The sequence below is a fragment of the Typopeltis vanoorti genome, chromosome 17 (assembly GCF_054136105.1).
Source record: "Typopeltis vanoorti isolate ZY-2024b chromosome 17, IOZ_Tvanoo_1.0, whole genome shotgun sequence".
In the NCBI taxonomy this organism is placed as follows: domain Eukaryota; kingdom Metazoa; phylum Arthropoda; class Arachnida; order Uropygi; family Thelyphonidae; genus Typopeltis; species Typopeltis vanoorti.
Genome location: NC_143565.1, coordinates 68,116,083 through 68,142,890, shown reverse-complemented (window position 1 = coordinate 68,142,890; position 26,808 = coordinate 68,116,083). Strand labels below are relative to the sequence as shown.

General features: G+C 35.5%; 1 protein-coding gene across 1 annotated transcript in view; it reads right to left on the bottom strand.

The window, feature by feature from the left end:
• Window positions 1-26,808, bottom strand: part of Vps13B (vacuolar protein sorting 13B) — a 1,316,993-nt gene that overhangs the window by 506,109 nt on the left and 784,076 nt on the right. Inside the window, exons 30-31 of the mRNA XM_090406926.1 lie at window positions 16,418-16,531; window positions 16,114-16,215 (exon numbers count right to left, since the gene is read on the bottom strand). Coding sequence (XP_090263052.1) covers window positions 16,114-16,215; window positions 16,418-16,531 — 216 coding nt within the window. The remainder of the gene's footprint in view (window positions 1-16,113; window positions 16,216-16,417; window positions 16,532-26,808) is intronic.

Here is a 26,808-nt window from a genome sequence, read left to right as displayed (position 1 = left end):
ATTGATAGAGTGCATTCATCTAAAAAATTGTTGGTATAAGTGAGACATGGTTGAACAAGGATAGATTCTTAGAGGAATAGAGATAGAGGGATACTTAGTCTTTTGTAAAGACAGATAAAGAAAAAAGGGAGGAGGAGTGTTATTGATGATGGCAGAGGAGTTGTGCTGATCTAGGGTTGGAGATGCAAGGAGCAAATAATGATAGTGGTTTTGAAGCAGTATGGTGTGAAGTGGATGGGATGCAATGTTTAGTAGGGTGTTGCTATAGACCTGATAATGTGGATGGCAGGGAGAAGAAAATGTTTACACAAATTGGTCTGGCTAATAAAAAAGGGTAATCATTATGTGCGATTTCAATTATGGTAACAGAGATGGCGTCAGGAACCAAAGAGAATGAATTTCTTGAGTTTTTAAGGGATAACTACTTTTAAGCAGTATGTGACAGAGGCCACATATGGATCAAGGATCTTGGATTTGATTGGTTCTTCCTCCAGTTGGTGAAAGTGACCATAAAGTAATTGGTGATGGGCAGTAATATCAGGACTTTTGTGAGAAAGAGTTATATGTGGAACTATAAGCCAGGTGATTATGGCAAACTCAGGAGGCAGATTGCAGCAATATCATGGAAGGAGGAATTGCATAGGAGAGAAATTGATGCTTCTTGGTTTCTATTCAGAAATTATCTGGCAGATGTAATGATTGAGTATATTCCAAAGGTCAGGAGATTATATTAAGTAGGTGTAAAATGGATGACTGAAGAGGTGAAATATGCAATCTGGAAGAAAAACGCATTGTGGCACAAGATGAGTGGCAATAATCAGTTACATAAGAAGTACTAAGAACAAGCAAGGAAGATGACTTGCTTCGTAAGGGTAGAGAAAGTGCAGTATGAGCAGCAGTTAGAAAATTATGCTAAAAAAAATCCTAGGGAGTATTTTTTTTGATATGTGGCAAGTAGAAGGAAGAATGATTATGGGAGGATGATGTTAATCAGTGATAATGGGAGAATGATAAACACTGAGGAGGATATAGTTGAAATGTTTAATGAGCAGCTCATTAAAGTATTCCATTCTTGTGATTGTAACATAATGCAAAACTTGAGAGTAGTGGGAATGGGGGAGGAACAACTGATTATGAGTGAGCAGGAGGTATGAGGAACAGAGCAAACCTAGTAGTATATCACCAGGTATTTTGAGGGAATTAACAACAGCTTTAACTTACATTTTCAACATGAATCTACGATTAGCCCAAGTTCCAAAGGAATGGAAAGTTGGCAAAATTGTTCTGCTTCATAAAAAGGGAGTGTAAGATTAAGGCTTTGAATTATAGACCAATCTGCTGGTCTAGAGTTCTGGTCTTGTTCACATCAGCTGTGCCAATCCTTGCCCCTCATTCTTACTAATTCAGAATAACTGTTCATCACTTGTGCCCTCTCTCTTTTTCTAAGTGGAAGTCATCATCAAATTCCTGACATGTACCCTCAAGGGATGTACAGGAAACTAAGTGGAAGTGACTAACTATAACATTGACTGACTGCCTGTCTTCAGATTATTTTTGATATTAATATTATGGACCACACATATTTAGTTCATTATGAAGATATCAGGTAAATGATACTAACAAAATGTTTCAAAATTTAAAACTTTCTATCATATGTATCTTACCTCATAAAGTGTGCTTTACGAGGCTGGTCTGACGACCATAGATGGCAATACTATCGGCAAGATTTTTTTTTCTTCTAAGTTGGTACATCTGTCACAAGCATCCATGTGAAATTGCAAGTCATTCTATCAAGTAGTTTGTTTTAAACAGTTGTATGAAGCAAAAGTGTTGTCTGTATCTCTTGAAATGGATACAATTGAGCATCATGCAGTTATAAAATTCTTTGTAAAAGAAGGTTTAATGCCAAAAGAAATTCATTCGAAGTTCATAAAAGTTTATGGGCACTCTTCTCCTTCGTTTTTCAACAATTAAGAAATGGGTTGCCGAGTTTAAACGTGACTGTACCAGCCTTGAAGATGATCCACGTGAAGGACAAAAAGTGTAGCAACACCAGAAATCATTGATCAAGTGCAAGATATGGTACTGGATGACTGACGAGTCAAAGTGCATGAAATTGCTGAGACTATTGGCATTTCAAAAGAATGTGTAGGATATATTTTGCACGAAGAATTGCAAATGATAAAGCTTTGCACATGGGTGCTGTGCTTGCTCACAGCAGATCAAAAACACACTCACATGAAAATCTCTGAATAGTGCTTGAAGCATTTTAACAAGAATAAAACTGATTTTGTGCGTCGATTTATTACTATGGATGAGACTTGGATTTACCATTACACACTAAAATCTAAACAGCAGTCAAAACAGCGAACAGAAGCTAGTTGTTCGGTGCCAAAGAAGTAGGTTCCATCAGCAGGAAAGGTCATGGCATCAGTGTTTTCGGATGCTAAAGGCACTTTGTTTATTAATTATCTTGAAAAGAGTAAAACAATAACCGAGGAATATTATTCTGATCTTTTAACAAAAAAATTAAAATTTGTTTATTATATTTGATTAAAATTAATATCTAATTAAAAATGTAAAATTAAAATTAACAAAAAGACAAAAACATTTGTGAGAAAAGACCCAGTTTGCAGAAGAAAAAAACGATCTTTCATCAGGGCAATGCACCTGCCCACAAATGAATAGGTGATTGCAGCTATAGAGGGGTATTTTGCAGATCTTACTGAGAACCAATACAGGGATGAAATAATGGTGCTGGAGCATCACTGGAATAAATATATTAGTCTTAAGGGAGTTTATGTTGAAAAATAAAATAATTTTGAAATTAAAAATTTATTTTTAATTGTTATGCCAAGAACATTTCAGACCACCCTCGTATGTATGGCAACTGCAGTTCACAGACAATTCATTGCAGATAAATTTATCGCAGAGAAAGTTTATTGTGGGAGACAATTCATTGAGAGGAAAAATTCATCAAGAGGAGGAAAATTTATCACAGGGAAAATTCATTGCAGAAAAAATTTGCTGAAAGCGTTATTCGCTATAAAATTGAAGTCAGTTTGGTTTAACACATGTTATGTAAAGGTGTATGATATTTGATAGTAAATTGTATCTGAGAGATACTGTGAACTCCAATGTCAGTATAGTATTGGTTCAGTTTTTTTTTTTTTTCTTCTATTTACCATTGAAAATGGCTGGAAAAATATATCAAAAGGATAATCCATCAGATGTTGAAGAGATTCAGTGAATGTTACTCGAGTCTGATGATGGGAACGATAGAGTCGAATGCGAAAGTGATATTTGTTAGTAAATTGTATCTGAGAGATACCATGAACTTTGATGTCAATATAGTATTGGTTTAGTTTTTTTATTTTTATTTGTTTCTTTTTTTTTCAATAATTTCTAGATTGTAACTGAAAATAAATAAACCATCATGTATTATATTTGTAGTTTTTTTTTTTTTTTTTCAAGTTTTATCGCATTTCAGCACATACTAGTAATGGATGTATCTCTCAGATACACACGACCTAAGCTGCAATTTTTTCAACCATGACCTCCACAGGGTTAACCGTCCAACTGGCCAGGACGTATATATACATCCAGCAAATCCTGGATACAAGTCAGATCACCTATTGAAAAAACATGGATACCAAGAGCATTTGACTGTCATATCCATTAGAAGGTGCGGTAATCCTTCACGCTGATGGGGACATTTAACCAGATTACCTTGCATACATTTATTTTTGCTACTTGTTTTATCATATAATTATAGTTCTTACTGCCAGTGCAAATAAGAGATCTTTTCATATTTCTTCACTTAAGATTGTATCACTCTAGAGAAAAATGCCACTATCATTTTTTTTGCTAATTATCTTAGTTGCCAATCCATTTTATTCTCCCAGAACTTGATTTAAGATAATTATTTTTGTCAAACAATTATTTTATAAATTCATAAAAATTCGAATCTTAAAATAAATAAATACAGCTTCTGTCTGTTACAAATTGTTTTCTTTATTTTTTATTCATAATCTTAGTTAGAAAATTAGTTCACAAATTGCGTGAAGGTTCTCTCTTTTACGATATTACCTTATAGATAATCGTATGTAAATCTTGAATCATATCACAAAATATATAATATTTATAACGTAATTTGTAGTTCTTCGCACTTCAACTTTCTTGGTTTCCTAGAATCACTCATTCATATTGAAATGAATGGCTATTATGAAGTAAACTGTTATGTACATATTTTCTGCTAATTTTGATATTATGCAGCAATTCTGAAGTAGCAATACTTTCCCTACAGTTTATCATTTGAAACATGTATAGGTGCATGCGTCAAAATGAAATTTCATTTCCAAAATTTTTTGTATTTCATCTTTGATGGCTCACCCCCAGCCCCCTTTCAAACTATCACACACACACAAAGCACCTTCTTTTTATTTGAATTTGTTATTTTTCCAAAGTAATTGTACCATATAAATTTTAATATTCCAATACTGAAATTAAATTGTGATCATTTATAGCCTCTGTAAAGAAGTCTATTCGAAGAACCTGAAATCAAGCAGGACAGGTACCACCAAATCCAAATTTGTTAAGTAATTTAATTATTCTGCCTATATTTTGAACAGTATAAAATCAAAAGTGTTCCTTTTCATGATATCATCAAAACAGTCCTTTTCAGGACTATAAATATTGATAGAGAGATCCCTGATTGTACTGATTCCAGTTCCTCTTGAAGAGAAATTTTAAATTGTTTTAATAAAAACAGAATAATTTCTCCTTCGAAGTGGCTAATAGTACAATTTTGAAGGAATAAAATAAAAACAGAGAGAACCATCGTGACATCCCTGCTGCACAACACTTGTTTTAACATATAACAAACAGTTCAAATAATTTTAATTTTCACTAATAGATTTCATGTTATCTTTTCATGTATAATATCATTTATGGTGTTCTTTTACCCCCTAAAAATAAGTCTCGATTATTACAACTGCTGACTGTTGTCAGAAATCTGAGATCATTTTGAAGTACAATTTTGAAGGAATAAAATAAAAACAGAGAGAACCATTGCGACATCCCTGGTGCACAACACTTGTTTTAACATATAACAAACAGTTAAAATAATTTTAATTTTCACTAATAGATTTCATGTTAACATTTTCTTTCCCTAGCCCTAGATTGGCTACTTCGCCTATACAACAATAGCCTAAAACAAGGAAAAGTTCCAAAAGACTGGAAGACAGCCACAATCATACCAATCTTAAAGCCTAACAAACCGCAAGACCAACTAGGAAGTTATAGACCAATTTCACTGACTTCAATTCCAGGCAAATTAATGGAAAAAATGATACTCCAACGCTTGAATTACTATCTAAACAAAAATAGTATACTACCACATTTTCAGGCTGCCTTTAGAAGAAATTACTCAACAACTGATCAACTTTTCTACTTAACTCAGACAATTCAAGATAACTTCCAGACCAAACCTACCAAATCCACCATTGCAGCTTTTATAGATTTTAGCAATGCCTTTGACAAGGTGTGGAGGCAGAAACTCTTTTCCAAACTTTGTCATATTGGAATAGAAGTGAAAGTTCTTAACTGGATCTTTGACTTTCTAAGAAATAGAACAATTCGAGTTAAAATAAATAATATCTTTTCCAAGAAAGTGAAAATAAGACAGGGACTGCTGCAAGGTAGCATTTTGAGCCCACTCCTTTTTTCCATCTACTTAAATGACTTAGATAAAAATATAAATAAAGAAACAAAGATAGCTATGTTTGCTGATGATTTGGTCCTATTCTCAGCTCACAACAACCTAGAAACAGCAGAAGGCCACTTAAACAAAGCCATTGAAAGTTTAGCTACATACTGTGAAAACCAAAAAATCAAAATTAACCATACTAAATCAGAAATCTGTGTTTTTACTATTAATAACCACCTCAGAAAGTGGAGACCAAAGATAAAACTAAACAGTCAACTAATTACATTTAATGAAAACCCAAAATACCTTGGAGTTACTCTGGATCCTTCACTAAGCTTCAATAAACATATCAACAATGTTGCAGTCAGAGCAAAAAGAAGACTAAATATCATGAAAAGTATCTCAGGTAAAGAGTGGGGAGCCGATGCTAAAACCTTAAAAGTCACATATACCTCCATTATCCATCCCATAATGGAATATGCTTCACCTATCTGGATGCAAGCATCACAAACCAGTTTAGACAAGCTTATAAAAATTCAGAAAAATGCAGCGAAAATCATATGTGGACTAAGGAATACAACTCCTGGAAAAATAGCTGAATTTGAATCCAACCTTGTTCCTTTAAAAATTAAGTGGCAAGAAAATCTTACCTAATTTGTAGAAAAAAGAACCAACCTTGCACATCATAAAACAAGTGAACTTTTTAAGAACTGGAAACCAACAAATAGAATAAAGAAAAAATCAACAATGCATGAAATCATAGAAAATAAAATCCCCTTGGATTTTCCAAATAAAATAGCCGACTACCCAGCATTTCCTCCAAATCAAGACAGGAAAAATATAGTTATCAACTCTGAAATAGGGAAACATGAGGAAAAAAGCCTAGAAAACCCTGAAATCTTGAGATCATTAGCCCTTTCAAAAATAATGAGATATAGACCTGACTCAATAAAGATCTACACAGATGGCTCCAAAAATCCAAATGGCAATTCCGGGAGTGGCGTACTCATTTATGGCTCTCATAATATAGAACTAAAAACAACTAACAGTATTGGATGTAACTCATACCATGCAGAATTAATAGCAATTAACACAGCACTGCAATATTTGGACAAACAAAACCCGAAGGAGTTTATATTTTTCACAGATTCCTTAGCAGCCCTTCAAGCTATTAAGAACTGCTACACTAGCCATCAAATAATACTTAGAGACATAGCAAAAAAACATAAACAAACTACATAAAGATTCCGAAATAATCTTCCAATGGATCCCATCCCATGTGGGATTAAAGGGAAATGAAACTGCAGATAAAGCAGCAAAAATGGCCACAGCATCAAGTGATACTATCTTTTTAAAACCACCCAAAAAGAAAACATAAAAAGAACAATTCTTCAGGACATGACTCACCACTGGTACTTAGCAGAAAATCCAGGAGCTACTATCAACTCCAAGTTTAATCGCAGTGCCACTACCATGATCTCTTGCCTCAAGACCGGCCACGCAAGACCAATCAAGTTTAGCAATGGCATAAAAGTCTTCCCCACCTGCAAAATCTGTGACATCGAGGAAGCATCACCAATGCATTTGCTAAACTGTATGTACATTTCCAAATGTGAACTCTATAACAACCCAGAAAAGGTGCTGTATAAAATACATGAACTTGACTTCTATGATCTGGTATAATAATACCATGGGATAATAAAAAAAAATAAATAAATAAAAAAAATAAAATGTTATCTTTCATGTATAATATCATTTATGGTGTTCTTTTACCCCCTAAAAATAAGTCTCAATTATTACAACTGCTGACTGTTTTCAGAAATCTGAGATCTTTAATAATCCTTTCTGGTTACTAAGCAGTAATCACTAGGCTAAAAGCTATGTCTTAAGATTGCCACGATATTAGTTGGATATAACTATTCTCCTTAAATATGGTGCTCTTTCTCCTTCACCATCCCATCCCAGTTTTGTAACAATTAATATTCCATCTACAGAGCCTGTAGTAAGAAAAAATATGAATAACTTTATATGTAAATTTTTGAAAAAATATTTTTCACAAGAAATATTTTTAAAAAATGTTTCTTATATGGAAATTTTTTTTTCTCACATATATCTGCGATGAATTTACCCCACGATTAAATTTCCAGCGAAATAGTTTCCACGATGAATTTTCCTCTCAATGAATTGTCAGTGATGAACTGTCTGGACACAGGTGACTGCCAATCTTTTGTTCTGTTTCCTAACATATTCTTTGTTTCCTGGGAATGGAATTAGAATGATCATTTTTAACCCCTAAATTCACCATTGTGAACGTTGCATCATAACAAAAGCTATTTCTTTGGTCCACAGGGGTTTGCCATAGTTTGTATCTACTGTACAAAAATATAGGTTACGTAATAAAATTCCTGTGATTGAGAGACATTCATGTGTAGTAGCAGCAGTGTCATTCTAGGATGTCAGTTTAATATTCAGAATCATGAAATATCCAAATACCTAATTCCATGAGTAACTTATGGATGAATTACTATAAGTTCATGGACTTTGCAGAAAAAGTGATGAACCTCTTTTGTCATTGAACTACATCTGAATAGAGTCTTCTTCTTTACTTCTTCTATTTTACTGATCATCTTAGGTTCTTTGCTGCAACTATCAACTTATTCTGCTCTTTTCTCTTAGGCTCTTCCAGTCCATTCCTTGATTCCCATCTCAGCTCAGTCTTTTTGAATGTTATCCTACCAACGTTGCTGGGATCATCCTCTAGGATCATTGCTTTCAGGCTTTATCTTGAATGCTTGTTTAGCCATTCTCCCCCTCACTCATTCTTTCCATGTGTCAAGCACAATCTCTGAGCTCTGATTTCATCAGCAGTGAGAATCTATGGTGTCTGTGTAGTTTTTGATTAAATCTTTTTCACCATTCACCTGTTGTGTTATATCTTACAGGCACAAAGACTTTTTCTAAGGATTTTACTTTTCAACGATCTGCAAACAGTTTTTGCAGATCACTGATATTAGTCTCTTGGTCTTGTATATTGGTCTTTATGTTCCAGGTTCATGCTCTATATAAAACAACAGGTGTAATGATTGCTTGTGTATTTCTATTTTAACTCAGTTTGAGAGGATTTTGGAAGATAATAAATTATACAGTGAATGATAAGATCTATTGGAGACATGTATTCTAGTTTGAATTCTCTACTAATTTTATTATTTTGCATAATCAGTTCTAAGATATTTGAAGGAAGTGGCATTTTTAAATTTCTGGTTATCACAGTACACTGGTCAAATTCCCCCTTTGGCTTTCATTCCTACATAATTTTAAAATACAGGTAACAATCATATAACATGGATATTAGGTTCCATAGAAATGCTGCATTGTATAAATCATGTTATGCGAGACTCAGATCACATAGAAAAAGTAGGGTTAGGTTCCGAAATTGTTTTTTTTTTTTTTTTTAAATTATATAAACAACAATGACATATCCAACAAAAAATATTTTTATTTAATTCAGGTAATTCATGTATGCTAAGAAAACATAAACTATGAAAGAAATACATAGAATAAACTTATAAAAATTACAAACTGTATGTAAACTTCATTGCACATAATGCATAAATGTTTTAGGCAAAATAAAATAAAGTGCATATTTTAATCGTCATTGCTGTCTTCAAAACTAACATTTCGCAGATGTTCTTTATTTACGAGTATCCGAATGTTGTCATCACTCGAAATCTCTTGGACAGCATTCGTATAATTCTCAATGCATACTTTGGCTGGTTTAGTTATCAAGAAGTCAGTAATAAGACCTTGCTTACCACTATGCTGCAATTTTTTTATTAAGCTCATAATATGGAGCTAAACAAATATCCACTTGTCTCGTGAATTTTCCAGAGCGCTCCATTCAGGGATCATTATCCATAAAATAACTTCCTTGCCAAGTGCAATCCTTCTGCTAATTTCTATGGCAGAACTTTACCCGCCATTTGGTTCGACATCATCTATTAATTGTACCTCCTTATTTAAATCTGTTTCCCCATCAATTAATTCTTTAATTTCGTTTTCAACCACATCACAAAAGTGGCCATTACTATAAAAATAAATTACATATTAATCATGTATGTAACTCACCAGAAAATAAAGTGCTCAGCTTGAGATTAACACACATGATTTTTAATGCGCTTTCCTGAGAAAATGAAGACAGTTTTCAACAATAAACACTTTATATGGTAAACAATTAACGTACATGAGTGCTAAAGGGTATTTCCTCTAATATAAATTCGCTGCTGCTAACTACATGTGCGATACAGGTTGACAAAATTTAATGAAGATAAAATTTGATTTTTAAGTATCACGGTGAAAAATATATGAAAAGATAAAGGATTACTACAATTTGTAGACCATGTTATATTGAAATCGCGTTGTATAAGTACCGCATCGAACAAGGGCTACTACAATTTGTAGACCACGTTATACGATTGTTACTTATATTCAGTTTTATTTTGGTTTGTTTGTAATCCTAGTTTTTCAGCAGAAGGTTTGAATGGTTTCTAATGTCTTCAGTATTTTCCCTGACTAGGCAGATATCTGCAAAAGAAGAATCCTATTACTGTTCTACTTGTGTTATCTTTTACAGTGTTTCTAATACATACTTCTAAAGATACAAAATGAGTGAAAGGGCATCTTTATGCATCAATCCTGTTTTAATAACAAAAGGTTTAGATCAAATTCTATTAGGTAATAAGAAGCTTCAAATGTCAGTGGTACAAATTTTAATTAAATGTATTATATTGTGAGATATTCCAAATTCATCTAATACTTCCCAAAGGGCTTCTCTATGAATTCTATCATATGTTTTTCTAAAATCTATAAATAAAATATAGACCTGCTCATTATATTCCTAGTTTTTCTCTAATATATGCCTTAATATAAACATCTGGTCAACTATGGAGCTATTTCTTTGGAATTCTGCTCAATATTCATCTATATTTTGTTTCAGTAAGATTATTTTGATTATAATAGATGAAATTTTATAGCTTGTGGATATGAGCAATATCTCTGTAGTTGTTGCATTTAAATATCTAACAAAAGGCTGTTTACCAGGTGCAAAAGTTAATAATATTAGTGCTCCTATCAGGAAGAAAGATAAAATGAAAGAACTAATTGCCTTGATAAATTTAGTTTAATCCTTTATCCAAGTGTGTGCAAACAAAGTTTGCGCCTGAAAGTATCTTCAGGACTGGGGTAAAGTGGTACAACACCGGGCGACTCCTTGCAAAGGTGGAGCAAGCTACAAACACTCCTATCTCAGTATCTCCCATAATGCAAAACACATCTCCTTGCGGATATGTATAATGTTATGCATTAAGGGAAGGGCCACTACCTAGACTAGTTTCAACCTTTATTGAGGTCTCTTCAGTCTGCAAGGAGATGTGTTTTGCATTATGGGAGATACTGAGATAGGAGTGTTGGTAGCTTGCTCCACCTTTGCAAGGAGTTGCCCGGTGTTGTACCACTTTACCCCAGTCCTGAAGATACTTTCAGGTGCAAACTTTGTTTGCACACACTTGGATAAAGGATTAAACTAAGTTTATTATAGTCTGACCATGTGAAAAATAAACTTTCAACATCTTTCTCTAAATCCAGAGTAATTTAATAAAAAGGTGGCACACAGTTTGTGTGCCACCAAACTGAAGAGACCTCAATAAAGGTCGAAACTAGTCTGGGTAGTGGCCCTACCCTTAATGTATAACATTATACATATCCGCAAGGAGATGTGTTTTGCATTATGGGAGATACTGAGATAGGAGTGTTGGTGGCTTGCTCCACCTTTGCAAGGAGTTGCCCAGTGTTGTACCACTTTACCCCAGTCCTGAAAATACTTTCAGGCGCAAACTTTGTTTGCACATACTTGGATAAAGGATTAAACTAAATTTATTATAGTCTGACCAAGTGAAAAATAAACTTTCAACTAATTGTCTTGGTTGGCACTAATGACCTGAGAGGTGAGAAGTATTGTATGAGAGAGGATGTGAAAGAGTTGTTGGATGAAGAAAAAAGAAAATTAAAATGGTGAGATTGTAAATGTCCTATCAAGTCATGATATAGGTGAACTGAGGAGGAGGAGGAGGATGGTAATAGTAAACAAATCAATACACAGGATGTGCAGAAAGAACAATGTAGGGTTTGTGGACCTTTGGTCTGAGTTTGACAGAAAGGAGGATTTGTATAATGCTGAAGGGCTGCACTTAAATAGTTTTGGTGTCTAGAGAGTCTTGTTCACTTAGATTGCTGAAATACAAAGTCAAGAAAACTTAAGCAATTAGGGTGAATGCAGGTAAGTGTGCACCCATCCCATGAAGAGAGTGAGAATGACAAACAAATTCAGAATCTTGTCTCACAAGCAACAATATAGAATAGCGTACTTCAATTCAGGAAGTAAAGGTGGATGAGGACCTAAATCAATGCTACGGTTTCTACATACCAATGTCAGAAGTAAGTAATCATTGGCTAACAGCAAATGATACAGTTACAGGAACAGAATGTGAAGGATTTAGTATTTTTAGAGAGGGAAGAAGATATGATGTGGGAGGACTACAGCTGATGATAGCAGATGGATTGCAGCCAAAAAGATGAGGAAACAGCCAGGAAGGGGGGGGGGGCTGTTCTTTTTAAGCATGAGGCCAATAAGACAAAATATACAGTTGAATGCTGATACAGGTCAAGAAGATCAAGGATGATCAGTATGACATATAATTCTTGTAAAAAGGCTTATACGTTGATTATACATGACTATTAATTAACTTAAGGAATTCGCAACGTACACTAGAATATAAATTAAATTAAACTTTAATATATATTTCCAATATTTCGGCAAAGTCACGTTGCCATCTTCAAAGGAACTTAAAATAAAGACGTGCATGCAGGCACTACACACAGTAAATGAGGACGAAGTGAGGAAGCTATTGTTCTCCTAAAAGTCCTGATGGTGCCGCTAGTGGGCTATGTAGGTATTCTTGGCCGTTGGGCTGAAGGTCTCTTGATGTATGTCTCTCAAATTTGGGGCAGTCTCATGAAACCAAATTTGTTGAGGTTTGGCATGTTTCTTAGGGCTGAGGCTGATTCCATGAAGTCTTTCAAATTTGAACTTGCTATGATGTATTATTGTAACTTTCTTCCACCATATTCTGTGGTGTAATCCAGAGCATGGTCTGCAAGACCAGAGTGGCTATACTGGTGAAAATGGATGTAGTCCTTGTGTTGTGAAATTCTGATATTCGTTGTCCTGCCTGTATAGCCAAAGTAGGACAGCTTACAGCTGCAAGGTAGGTCTAGGGGAAGTGGCTGGTATTTAGTGGAGCGGATAAGGGATGCCAATTTTCTATATGGTCTGTAACGAGATCAAGTCATGTTTATTTAAGATTTTGATAATTTTTTACGAGGTGCCTCGAATGTAGGGAATGGTGATGGATTTAGAGTAATCCTTGTTGTATAGGGGAAGAGGGTTGTGGTTTACTGGTTTCAATATTTTTTGGATTTTTTTTTTTTTGGGGGGGGGGGGGGGATAGCCATTGGCTGAGAAAGTGTTGAGGATGTGATTTAATTTAGTGGTTAGGGCAATGTCATTTGAACAGATTAGTTTAGCCCTGTTGTGTAGTGTCTTAATAACTCCATATTGTTGTGGGGGGGGGGGGATTGTTGGTGAATGCATCTGCCTGTATGGGTGGGTTTTCTATAAACTGAGAAAACCAAGGTTCCATCAGGCTGGCGGGTAACTAGTGTCACCTGCCGGCACAGACTACACAGGTAAGCTTAATGCTCTATTATTAGATCTGGCTACTTACCTCCCTATTGAATACAATCCCACCAACTCACAAATCAGAATACTCCATAGGCTCCTTAAGAAGGTCACTTCTTGGCCGGTAGAAGTTACTAACAAATTAAAATCATTTAACTCTATACCCCCCCCCCCCATATATATGGACTTCCAAAAATACATAAAGAAATGTGCCATTATGTCCCATAGTGGATGGCATTGATTTCCCCCACATACATATTAGCTAAACATTTGGCCAAAGTACTCAAACACTATAATGGCGACACACCATCACATATAAAAAACTCAGCCCACTTCAAAGCTAGCATAGAAAACCTTACACTCCAACATACTGACATAATGGTCAGTTTTGACGTCTCCTCCTTATTCACAAATGAATGAGGAGGAAATGATAACTCAAGGAAACCTTAGAGCTAATCCAAGCTAAATTTCCGCCTGATATCTCAGCCCTATTTCAGTTCACAATGAACTCAGGCTATTTCGTTTGACAGGGAAAATTCTACAAACAAATAGAGGGGAGAGCCATGGGTTCACCACTCTCCCCACCCTTGGCCAACTTCTTTATTCAGACTTTTGAAGAGAAAGCCTTAAACTCTGCCCCACAAAAACCAACGATATGGCTTCACTACGTTGATGATGTGTTTGCTATTTGGACTCATGGCCCTGATACACTCCTCTCCTTCTTAAGACACTTAAACAACCAACACCTCAGAATCAAGTTCACCCTGGAAAAAGAGGAAAACAACAGCCTCCCTTTCCTAGACACACTAGTCACCCCGCCAGCCTGATGGAACCTTGGTTTTCTCGGTTTATAGAAAACTCACCCGCACAGGGCAGATACATTCACCCCCCCCCCTCCTTCACAACAATATGGAGTTATTAAGACACTACACAACAGGGCTAAACTAATTTGTTCAAATGACAATGCCCTAACCACTGAACTAAATCACATCCTCAACACTTTCTCAGCCAATGGCTACCCCCCCCCCCCCCCCCCCCCAAAAAAAAAAAATTGAAACCAGTAATCCACAACCCTCTCCACTTCACAACAAGGATTACTCTAAATCCATCACCATTCCCTACATCTGTGGCACCTCGGAAAAAATTACCAAAATCTTAAAAAAACATTACTTGACCTCTTGTTACAGACCATATAGAAAATTGGCATCCTTTATCCGCTCCACTGAAGACCAACCACTTCCCTTAGACCTACCTGTCTAGGGGATGTGGTGTATACCAGGTCCCTTGCAGATGTAAGGACATCTGCAAGGGTCCCTATTTTGGCCAAACAGGCAAGACAGCGAATATCAGAACACAAGGACTACATCCGTTTTCACTAGTATAGCCACTCTGGTCTTGCAGACCATGCTCTGGATACACGCCACAGAATATGGTGGGAAGAAAGCTACAATAATACATTGTAGCAAGTTCAAATTTGAAAGACTTTTCATGGAATCAGCCTCATCCCTAAGAACAATGCCAAACCTCAACAAATCTGGTTGCATGAGACTGCCCCAAATTTGGGAGACATACATCAGGAGACTTTCAGCCCAACGGCCAAGAATACCTACATAGCCCGCTAGGGGGCACCATCAGGACTTTTAGGAGAAACAATAGCTTCTCCCTTCATCCTCATTTACTGTGTGTAGTGCCTGTGTGCACGTGTCTTTATTTTAAGTTCCTTTGAAGATGGCAATGTGACGTTGCTGAATTGTTGGAAATATATATTAAAGTTTAATTTAATTTATATTCTAGTGTACGTTGTGAATTCCTTAAGTTAATTAATAATCAGTATGACATGCAATAGCAAATTAGTACAATGAAGGCAGATTGGCTAATTATAAAGGGGGACTAAAATTATGGAGATACAGATTGGAAGGAAAAAGATGACATAGTAGGAAGGAAATGGAATTCATACACCTACTGAGAAATAACTCTCCCCAACCATTCCACCATAACCAAGGTGGTATGGTTGGGGAGAGTGACAATCGGTGAATGACAATGCCGAAAAACTATCGGCAAGAATATGCCGATAGTTTTTCGGATTGAAAGTCATATAGATCGTAGTTCTCGATCTTGAGTTTCACTTACTGGCTATATAACAACATAGGATTTTTATCCGCTTAATTTCTATTAAGTTGCCAGAAAACTAGCCGTTTGGCTTTTCATTTTAATTATACTGGTATGATTAGCGATTCTTTCCATTCTGAGGGTATATATCTTTGTTTTTCCATATTAAACATTTTCCCATACATTTACCAGCGTACATATTTCTGTCGTTAATTCACTACTATTACTATTAATACCTGGTGGTTAATTCTTTCTGAGTTGCTTTATACTTTCCTCTACTCTGGAAAGTGAAGTTGAAATAAGCTTAGATTACAGGTATGATAAACAAAGAGAGAGAGAGAGAGTGATAAATTACTGCCTGAAAGGATACATTATTAGAATATTTAATATGTAGTTGCTATTATAACAAGAAAATTATAATTACTTTGCTGTAAATATTATCAGCTTAAGAATAGCTGAGATTTTAAAACATTAATTAATTTAAATTAAATAAAAAAATACATACTTGAGACCAAATATGAACAGCATAACTAAATGTGTGAACTAGAGATTGACTTATCCTCAGAAAACATGGATGGATAGTAATGAATGCTTCTAGCACTTGGGGCTGCAAGTAAAAATAAAAATAATAAAATAAATATATATTTTTTGCTTATTTTTATAAACAACTCAAAGTTTAATTACACATGAGTATTAGATGAGATATGATAATTAAGTCTCTTTATATTAATTTATTGCAAGAACATTCAATGAACATCCATTCAGATGCAACTAAGAGGGGGAGAGAAAAATAAATGAAACCTACATACCTTTTCTTGTTCTTTATTTAATATCAATTCCCCTTGCATATCTACCTGTTCTACTACATTTTGCATCATTAAGTTTCTATATTCCAAAATATCACAGCTTAAGCTGCCCATTGCCTATATAATATATCAAATATAAGAATAAATTCCAAAATGCTTCACACACACACACACACACACAAATATAAACACAATAAAAAAAAGAATAGTACAACACAACCTAAACAAGCTAAAGCAATTACAAAAATTTTGTATTTTCATACAAATAAGGGCTAACCTCACAAATGAGCTGCTCAGTAGTACCTACCACAGTCTGAGTCTCTATGAGCTACTTTGTATTTACTACTCTCTAGTTGATCGCCTCTCTGTCTCTACAGTGAACTTGATGGAACCAAAGAGATAATCCGTTATGATGCAAGGTGTGTTGATAAAGAATAAAACTATTTTACCACCAGCTGGTGGCAATGTTCATGCTGTACTTTCCTGGGAAGTAACTAATTATACAATGTTCCAATTAGGACAGATTACATACTGAATTACATAGCTGGAAATCATGACCAATTCAGGAGAATGCTACTTTTGGTCCTATGATATCAGTTACTGATGGGGAAAGATACAAGCAATGCATGGAAATCTTTGAAAAAAGTGCTTATATGAGGTGGTATCTGAATGTATTATTTCTAAATTTTGAAGAACAAATAGGGTAGGAATGAAATAAATGTGGTGCAACCTTACTAAGCAAGAGATGAAGAAGATAATATGGAAGGAATATCATGAGAGGAGTCATGGAATATATAAAGTATAAAAGTTATGACTATTATGTGGGAAGCAAAATCAGAGTATGAACAAACAGGGTATGAAAAAACTGGCTATGCAGGCTTAAGACAATTCAAAAGAATTTTATCATTATGTGCCAAGTTAAAGAAAGAATGAATGAATGTGGAAGAATAACTTTACTCTACGTAGATGGTACTCTTGTGTTTGAAGTTGATGAGATTGTTCAATTAATAAGAGCTCAATTTCCTGAGATATATCAACAAGGTGTATGTAACATGGTGCACAAGTGCTACTACTACATTGGATGAAGAGCTAGAAGTGAATGAGAATGAGGTTGAAGAGGTTGCATAACCTGGATAAGAATTCAGAAATAGATACAGATGGAATATCAGCACATATGCTAAAGGAATATTCAGCCAAACTGGCTAGGATTTTGACATTTGTACAACTTGAGAGCTCAGGAAAGATACTACAGGAATGGAAAGAATGTATGATAGGTCTGTTGTGCAAGGGTGATGCAAAAAAAACAGATGTGTCTAACTACCAACTTATCACGAGTAGTAGTAATGATTTTAGAGAAGTTAGTAAGAACTTGCATACAGATATGGGTTTACTAAAGGGAGGTCATGTTTTAGTAATTTGCTCATATTTTGCTAAGGTATTTGATAGGATATCACATGAAAAGCTGTTGTATAAATTGGAGAATATCGGTTTGGAATATAAACTCCTGATTTGGATAAGTGGATGGTTGATAGACAAGTAGCAAAAAGTGGTATATGGTGGGTGTCAATCTGCCAGATTTAGGGTGACCAGTGGTAAACCGCAGAGATCAGTTTTTGGAATACTGTTGTTCAATCTATACATTAGTGACATTAGGAAGGATCTAACAGGAGATGTTCAACTGTTTGCTGATGATGCAAAAGATAGGCAGGAAAATCAGGGATTCTACTGTGTACTTCAGTGAACAGCATAATTAGCAGGGTTTTGCTATAAGAAACTGATGCTGGTAGGAATCTTGGCATTATGGTGGATACGATTTTGACTTTCAAAGGTCACATAGCAAGAATTGCAAATACAACTTAGAGGATAATTGCACTAATTTAATGAATCTTGACATGTAAGGATAAAGAAGTCATTTTGTCTCTTTACAAGGCCTTGATAAGACTGCATCTGGACTATTGTGTGCAAATTTGGCTTCCTGGGGTGTTCAGAGGAGAATAAAGAAGCTGTGGAAAGGGTGCAGAGAAGAGTCACAAAGATTATATCAGGATTGTGGAATGTAGTTTATGTGAACAAACTGAAGTACACAGACTACAGACTCTGGTTAATAAGAGAATCAGGGGGTGATAAGATAGAGCTCTATAAACTTCTGAAAAGATGCTATAGGATACTGTTTGATAAAAATTTTCATTACATGGAAGGTGAGGAGAGAACATGAGGGCATCCATGGAAGTTAAGTTTGCTTGTAGTTAAGATATATGGCATTGGTGATATGTGGCATGAACCACCTATCTTTTAGGTTATTTAGAGATGATGGTAAAGTTGAATTCAACTATGTTGAGAGATGTGATTAGTTATTATTATTCCTGATACCTCCAAGGAGTCCGAAGACTCATCGCGGGAGGACACCTACAACTGTCTCTACACCTAACCTCTACTACGAATCATCTCCATCAACGCCATCTACCGCCCACCTCCAACACCACCACAACTAGTAATTTTTGTCTGTAAATTGCGTGTGTTCTGAAGGGCCGATTTGTATGCATGAGGGATGAAAAACCCAAGTTTCCGGGAGAAAAAACCCTGCTACCTCCGTATGAGATCGGCTAACTCACCTTCGATTGAAATAGACCAGATAAAGATTCCTCCCGTCGCGACGAGAATCGAACTTAGGCCTATTCCAATCGAAGGGCGCAATGTACCGTCGTTCTTCCAATTGCGCTACGGAGGCGCTAGTTACTTCAAGAGATCATCTACAATAAAATCGGGTTTCTGTTGAGGGGGATAAATGTGTGAATGACAGCAGTGAAAGGAAGCCTTCTTCTAGATAAGGATGGTGGGCATCCAATTGACAGTGTGATTTGTGATATATGAAAAATATGTATGTGATCACCTTGGTATACTATTCATATACCAAGGCGTGGTATATGAATAATATGCAAGTCCAGATTTTTTTCCTCTTCTGTTCTGTATGCCACCTTGCACAGATGTTCCTTCTTTCCTGTTTTAAAACTTTTGCTTCCCTGACCAATGTAAGGCAGGCCACCAAAAGCTGAAACCCTATAAACACGTGGATGTTTACAGAAGTAGATATCTTTCAAAGATTCTAAGATGACTGCAGAGAATTTGGATAGTTCTGTAAGTAAGCTATCTAACGTGCTTCTTAAGCAGTAGATTTTGATGGAAAGATCTGCTAATGTATGGGGCAAAAACTCATAGTCCCTGTACTGAGTGTTAGGATTCTGGATATAGACAGCAGGTTTGAGATCAGTTTGAGAAAAAAAAAACAGTTTTTCATAGTTTTCCATGAATAGATGGAAGGGGAAGATAAACGGCACGCTATGGCAGGCAAAAAAAAAAAAAAAAAAAAAAAAAAAAAAAAATGCATGCAAAATTAATTATTCCATTTAAAAAAGAAGATGGACTAAAGACAGTTTTTGAACAACTTGCAACATATCTAAACTTGCAAGGTTGGTTGTTTGGTTGATTGATTTATGGTTTTATGGCACAAGCAAAGACAATACTGTGCCATAACATAGGTAATAGAAGTACACGAGGTATAAATAAATAAATAGTTATAAAGAGATAAATTAGTGAATAAGATAAAATGTATGTACAAAGTATTAAGTATCTGCATATTAAAGGTACTAATAAAATAATTTTAAAGAGTGATAAATGAAGTATATGTACAAAAAATAGAATATCTATATATTAAAGGTATTAATAAACAGTTATATATGCAATGTATTAATAAATATTATTATTATTAACCTCAAGGGCTCACTTTAGTGAGTACGGGAGTGGCGAACCCGAGGTACCTGATGCTGGACCATACCGTATTTCATGTAATATACATCTGTTATATTATCTATAGTATGGTTCCTATTCTTATTTCTTTCTATCCTTTTCTTCTTTCTTGTTCCTTCCCCCAATGCTATTAGAGTAATCGAGGGCTAGGGGCGATTCTTTCAATGTTTCTACTTTTTTCATCTCTTCATGCATAGAAGGCAACGGGAAACCACTATGCTTCTACTTTTTCCCCTAGTTTGGATGAGCAGTAAAGATCAAAATGACGAGCGATGCACAACTCAGGATGGGTCCCCTGGGTCCGGAACTGTGCAATTGGCTACCAGGGAGGTCACTTGTTCCCGTATGGATATGGACCAAATTGCATGTCAGTCATATGAATCTTCTTTACTAAAGCCTGCGGGAGGTGGAGAAGTGGAAGATGGAAAGTATTCATGTGGAAAAGGGGGCTAAAAGTAATTTTGGACTGTGAATACCTTACATCAAACTGGAAGATTGGAGATTGTAAGGATGGAGATGCTAAGATTGAAAATAGATGTTCTGGGAATGGCTGAAGTGAGATGGAAAGGAAAAGGAGATTTTAGAACAAAGGATGGAATAAGAATAATTTACTCAGGAGGGGAAGAGTAACATCAAGCAGGTGTTGGAATAATATTGAATAAACGAGTGGCAGGATGTGTGGAAGGCTACTGGTAAAGTTGAAAGCAAAACCAAGAAATATTCTACTTATCCAGATATATTTACCTACTTGTGATTATGAGGATGAGACGGTAGAGAGAGTTTATGGCGATATAGAACAGGGCTTGAAATGTAAAGAAACAAAAGATATAATTATAATACAAGGCGATATGAATGCAAAATTCGGAAGAGGAAGGGAGGAAGATATTGTTGGGATATTTGGATTGGGAGTGAGAAATGAAAGAGGAGATATGTTGTTGGATTTCTGTAGAAAGCATGATTTAGCAATTATGAACACTTGGTTTAAGAAACATCCAAGAAGACTGTACACATGGAAAGCCCTAGGGGAGGATATAAATAGTAGAAGAAATCAGATCGATTATATTTTGATAAACAAAAGATATAGAAACATTATAAAAGATGTGACAACATATCCAGGAGCAGACTGTGATACAGATCATGTATTGTTGTCAACTAAGATAAGGATTAATCTAAAAAAGGTAACTACAGGGAAATGGAACAAATCATGGAACATGGAGCGGCTGAAGATACCAAGTACGGCGAATGAATTCTCAAAGAAAGTAGAGGAAGAAATGAACGAGAGAAACATACAAGAAAATGATGATGCAAGTGAAAAATGGAAGATTCTGAAGGAAAGCATAATTACTGCTACAGAATTACATTTAGCTAAAAAAGAGGAGGAAAGAGAGAAAAGAAAGAAACCATGGATGACGGAAAATATTTTGAGGAAAATAACACAAAGAAGAACGTTAGTTAGTAGTAAAACAGAGGAGAAAAAAAAGCAGTATAAAGACTTGAATAGGGAGATACAAAGAGAGATAAGAAGGAAAAAGGAAGAGTGGTTAGATGAAATAAGTAAAGATACAACAGCAAAGGCAGAAAGAAAGGACATAAAAGGTGTTTATAAAAACATTAATATGATGACAGGAAGGAGAAAGATGCTAAGGACTGGAGCAATCAAGAATGAAAGAGGTGAAATTCTGATAGAAAAAGAGAAGATATTACAGAGATGGGAAGAATATGTAAGTAAACTTTACGAAGACAGGGAAAGAGGAGAAAATCAAAGGAAAGAACATAGTGGGCAGAGACTGTGCATCATGAGGGAAGAATTGAATCTAGCAATTCAAAAGATGAAAGAAGGAAAATACCCTGGAATAGATGGTATACAGATAGAACTTATAAGGAATATAGGTGAAAAAAGTATGGAAGTGTTATGGCAAATTATTAACGGAATTTATGAAGGACAAGAATTACCAGAGGAGTTCAGAAGATCAATTTTTATCCCCATTCCAAAAGAGATGGGAGTTTTAGACTGTAAAATTTTAGAATGATAAGTCTTATAACTCACACAGCAAAAATTCTGGTGCAAATAATTTTAGAGAGAATTAGGAATAAAATAGAAAAAGAAATGAATGAGGAACAGTTTGGATTCAGAACCAACAGAGGAACTAGAGAGGCTATAACTTGTCTAAGAATTATTGGGGAGAAAACACTAAACCATGGTGGAAAGTTGTTTTTGGGATTTCTAGATTTTGAAAAGGCATTTGATACAGTGAAACATGAAAGGCTTTTTGACATTCTAGAAAATACTGATATTGACTCTTATGATTTGGAAATTTTAAAGAGATTATATTGGTCACAAATAGCGTCAGTGTGTGTAAATGGAGAGGAAACAGGAGAATTCCCAGTGGAGAGAGGAGTCAGACAAGGATGCAAGTTATCACCATTATTGTTTAACTTTTATAGTGAACAAATGTTTAGAGAGGCACTTGAGGATGTAGAAGAAGGAATAAAAACAAATGGAAGAATCATTAATAACTTAAGATATGCGGATGATGTAGTATGATGGCAGAAAGTGAAAATGGGTTACAACAAATTATTCAAAGAATTGAAAACTCTTGTAAAGAGTATGGACTAAGAATTAACACAAAAAAGATCAAGATAATGATGATAGGTAGAAAAATAGGAGATAATGTAAAAATAAGATATGGAGGAAAGATTTTAGAAGTGGAAAGATTTCAATATTTAGGTAGCTGGATCTCAGAGAAAGGAACTTCAGAGTTGGACATTAGAAATAGAATAGGCAAAGCTAAATCGGCATTTATGGAAATGAAGAGAATTTTAATAAACAAGAACACTAAAATAGGCGTTAGAATTGGAATAGTTAAAGCAACAGTTTGGAGTATTGCAAGTTATGGAAGTGAGTAATCGACACTAAGAAAGAGAGATATGGAAAGAATTAATGCATTGGAAATGTGGTGTTATAGAAAGATGGAAAAGATTAGCTATACAGAAAGAATATCAAATCAAGAAGTTTTAAGATGAGTTGGGATGGAAAGAACACTGTTAAAGAATATTATGCAAAGAAAGACTAGATTTGCAGGACATCTTCTGAGAGGTTCTTCGGGACACCTGACAAGAACTATATTTCAAGGGAAAGTTGAGGGGAAGAGAAGACGTGGAAGACCAACTAGAGAGTGGTTTAATGACATCGTGGAATGGACTGGTTTAAGAATGATGGAAGCGACAGACAGAGAGAAATGGAGAAGAGCTGCTCATCTGCTGCAACCCTCTTGCTAGAGGATGCTACCGGACAACGACGATTATTATTATTATTGTATGGGTGCCTCCATGGAATCCAAAGACTCATCGTTGGAGACCCAAACTATCCACACAATCTATCATAATAATTTTTCAACCCATCAACAGACAAAGAACCTCATAACTGACTCTGGCAACCCATTCCACTCATTCACAACTCTCCAAGCAAAAATTCTAGTTCTCACACCCCTACTAACCACACTTTTATTCAACTTCCAGTGATGACCTCTTGTTCTGGCCGTCCAGACAAGTGCTGAAACATTTCTACTGCATCAATCCTATAAAACCCTTTAAGCAACTTAAATGTTTCTATCGTATCCCCCTCTTTTTTTCCTACTGGTCAACTTCTGCAATCCACACACCCTCAATCTATCTTCATAGGGAACATTCCAAAGACCACTCACTATCTTGGTCACTTGCCTCTGAATCTTCTCCACTGCTTCCTCATTCCCAAGAAACTCAGGAGACCAGATCTGAGCACAGTCATCTAGATGTGAATGTATCAAGGCCTTATAAAGAGGAATAACAACTTCCTTATCTCTAATTGGTAATGTGTTCTTCAGTAGTCAAGTAATCTTATGGGCTACCTTAGCAATATCCCCTCTAAACTTTAACTCTTTCTTTCTACCACCACACCTAAATTTTTAGCTTCATTTATTTCATGGAATACAGTCCCATCAATGTGATACACAGCTTGTAATCTGTTTATCTCAAAATGCATAACTTTACATTTCTCCATATTAAACTGACAACCCTTATATTTTGCCCATACTGATAGCCTATTTAAGTCATCCTACAAGCTCTCTACCTCACCTTGATTAAAATTACTCTGCCCTCTACCTAATTTTGCATCATCAGAAGACAATGAATATTTCCTATATCATTTATGTACCAATTAAACAGCTAGTGGTCCCTGTTTTCACCTTCATTTTGCCCTTCCATATACCACTTTTTTGATATCTGTCCAGCAGCCACCCTCTTACCACTTAACCAGTGTCATATCCATCCCCATTTGTTCTAATTTCCATAGCAGAGTCACATATGGTATTCTGTCAAATGCCTTAGAAAAATCCAGCAGAATCATTGTATAGCCATTCCTTTATCCAATTCTGCTGTTACTCTATTATAAAAAAAAGTTAGTAAATTACTAAGGCATGATCGACCCTTCCCAAAGTCATGTTGCCCCTCATACAGCATTATATTTTTATCCACCCAATCCTGAATTCTATTTTAGACCAATTTTTCCAGTACTTTTATTGCCATACCAAATACTGATTGGTCTATAATTTGTTACTGCAGTCTTAGAGCCTCCCTTATGCAAGGGAATCATTTTGCCCTCTTTCCACTCCTTTGGAACTCTACCAGAGCTGAGACTCAAATTACGGAGTCTAGTCAGTAGCATTGACAGTTCCCTTGCATATTCTTGCAAAACCCTAGCTGTTATCCCATCAAATCCCAGCTGTATTTAGACTGAGATTCTGCAATATCCTAAGAACCTCCAATTCATCCATTTCTATTCCCACATTAGTGTTTGTCATATATAGGTTAAAGAAGTAACCTCACTAGGATGATATATCCTTGTAAAGTGGTCACTCAGTAACTCAGCTATTTTATCTGCTTCTGATTCCTTGTGACCATCATCACTCATTAAGGTTAATCTTCCACAGTCATTCTTCCTCTTTCTTGCCACATAACAAAGAACTTTCAGATTTCCTGCTCAGCTAGATTCTGATTTTTTCTTCATTGCCATGCTGGTCACCTTTCTTGCCTGAGCCTTGTACTGTTCATGAGTTTGCTGGTCACCTTTCTCTTTATATACCCCTTCCATAGCATTTTCTTCTTCTGCAGCGCATGCTTAATGATATTATTCATCCATCTAACTCCTACCAGATTAACCTTCCTTATTTAGGTATACAATTTAATAGTGATTTCTCTAGATGACCTCCATGCACTACTAACATTCTTACTCAGCAGTGTTTTATGCAATAGCACAGATTTAAGCTCCTTCCTAAGCATGTCATAATCATCTATCTCGTAGCTCCACATATACACTTTCTTGACAGAATATTTCTCATGTTGTACAATCTCCCAAGTGAAGACCGCATGGTCTTTATCAATTGGATACAATGTGGTCACCCTGGTTGTGGATAGTTCTTCTGATCATATGACTATGCCCAATATCCACTAGTCCTCCTCTATCTCAAGTAATTATCTCTTGGTAGTGTATAAATTCATTTCCTTCTTGCCATGTGATCTTTCTTTCATCTAGTCTATATCTCCATAGTTGAAGTCCCCCATAATAATTACTTGATCTGTATTCACTGTACTAATTTGCCAATGATGTCTTCCAGATCATCCGTGAAACTCCCTGGCCTATAGCAATAACCAACTGTATATTTTATGCTACTAGCCTTAATCTCATACCAGATTGCTTCAAATGAACAGCAACCCACCAACCTACCTCCTATTCTTTTTTGGCTGAAATTCATCTGCTATCATCAGCAGTACCCCTCCCCCATCCTGTCTTCTCTGAAAATATTAAACCTTCACATTCTATCCCTGTAACTACATCATCTGCTTAGCCAAGTCTCATTAATGTCTATAACTTTTGGGAGGTTGCACGAATCAATGCCGGAAAGTCCTTCCTCTTGTTACTGATACTTTTGGTGTATATATATATATATATATATATACACAAACTGCAGCATTGCTTTAGGCCCCCCCATTCATCTTTCCCTCCTGAGTTGAGTACCCTATTCAACATTTTCACTTGAGAGACTAGATTCCACAATTGGTAATTTTCATACTCACTCACTTGACAGGTGTTTTCACATAAACTCACCTGCTTCCACCCTAATTGCTTAAGTTTTCCTGAATTTGCATTTCAGCATGCTCAGTGAATAAATCTCTCTTTAGATACCTAACACCAAAGTCATTTAGATACATCAGCATTGCACAAATTCTTCTTTTAATGAAATACAGACCACAGATCCACAAATCCTACATCATTCTTTCTGCACAACTCACATATAGACTCATTAGCTAGCAATGCCCTCTAAATAGTTATAAGATAAATGAATAAATGAAGTGTATGAGTAAATGAGTAAATATGACTAATGGTAAGGCATTGTGCATTTTCTCACACATAGGTGGGTCACCATCCCTCGGTGAATAAGAATGTGTAAGATGACTGTGACCTATGCATAGCCTAGCAAGAACAACCTCCTCCCTTCTGTTCCTATATTGACTAGACTGCCAATTCTTAATTTCAGACTTAATTTCATGCAATT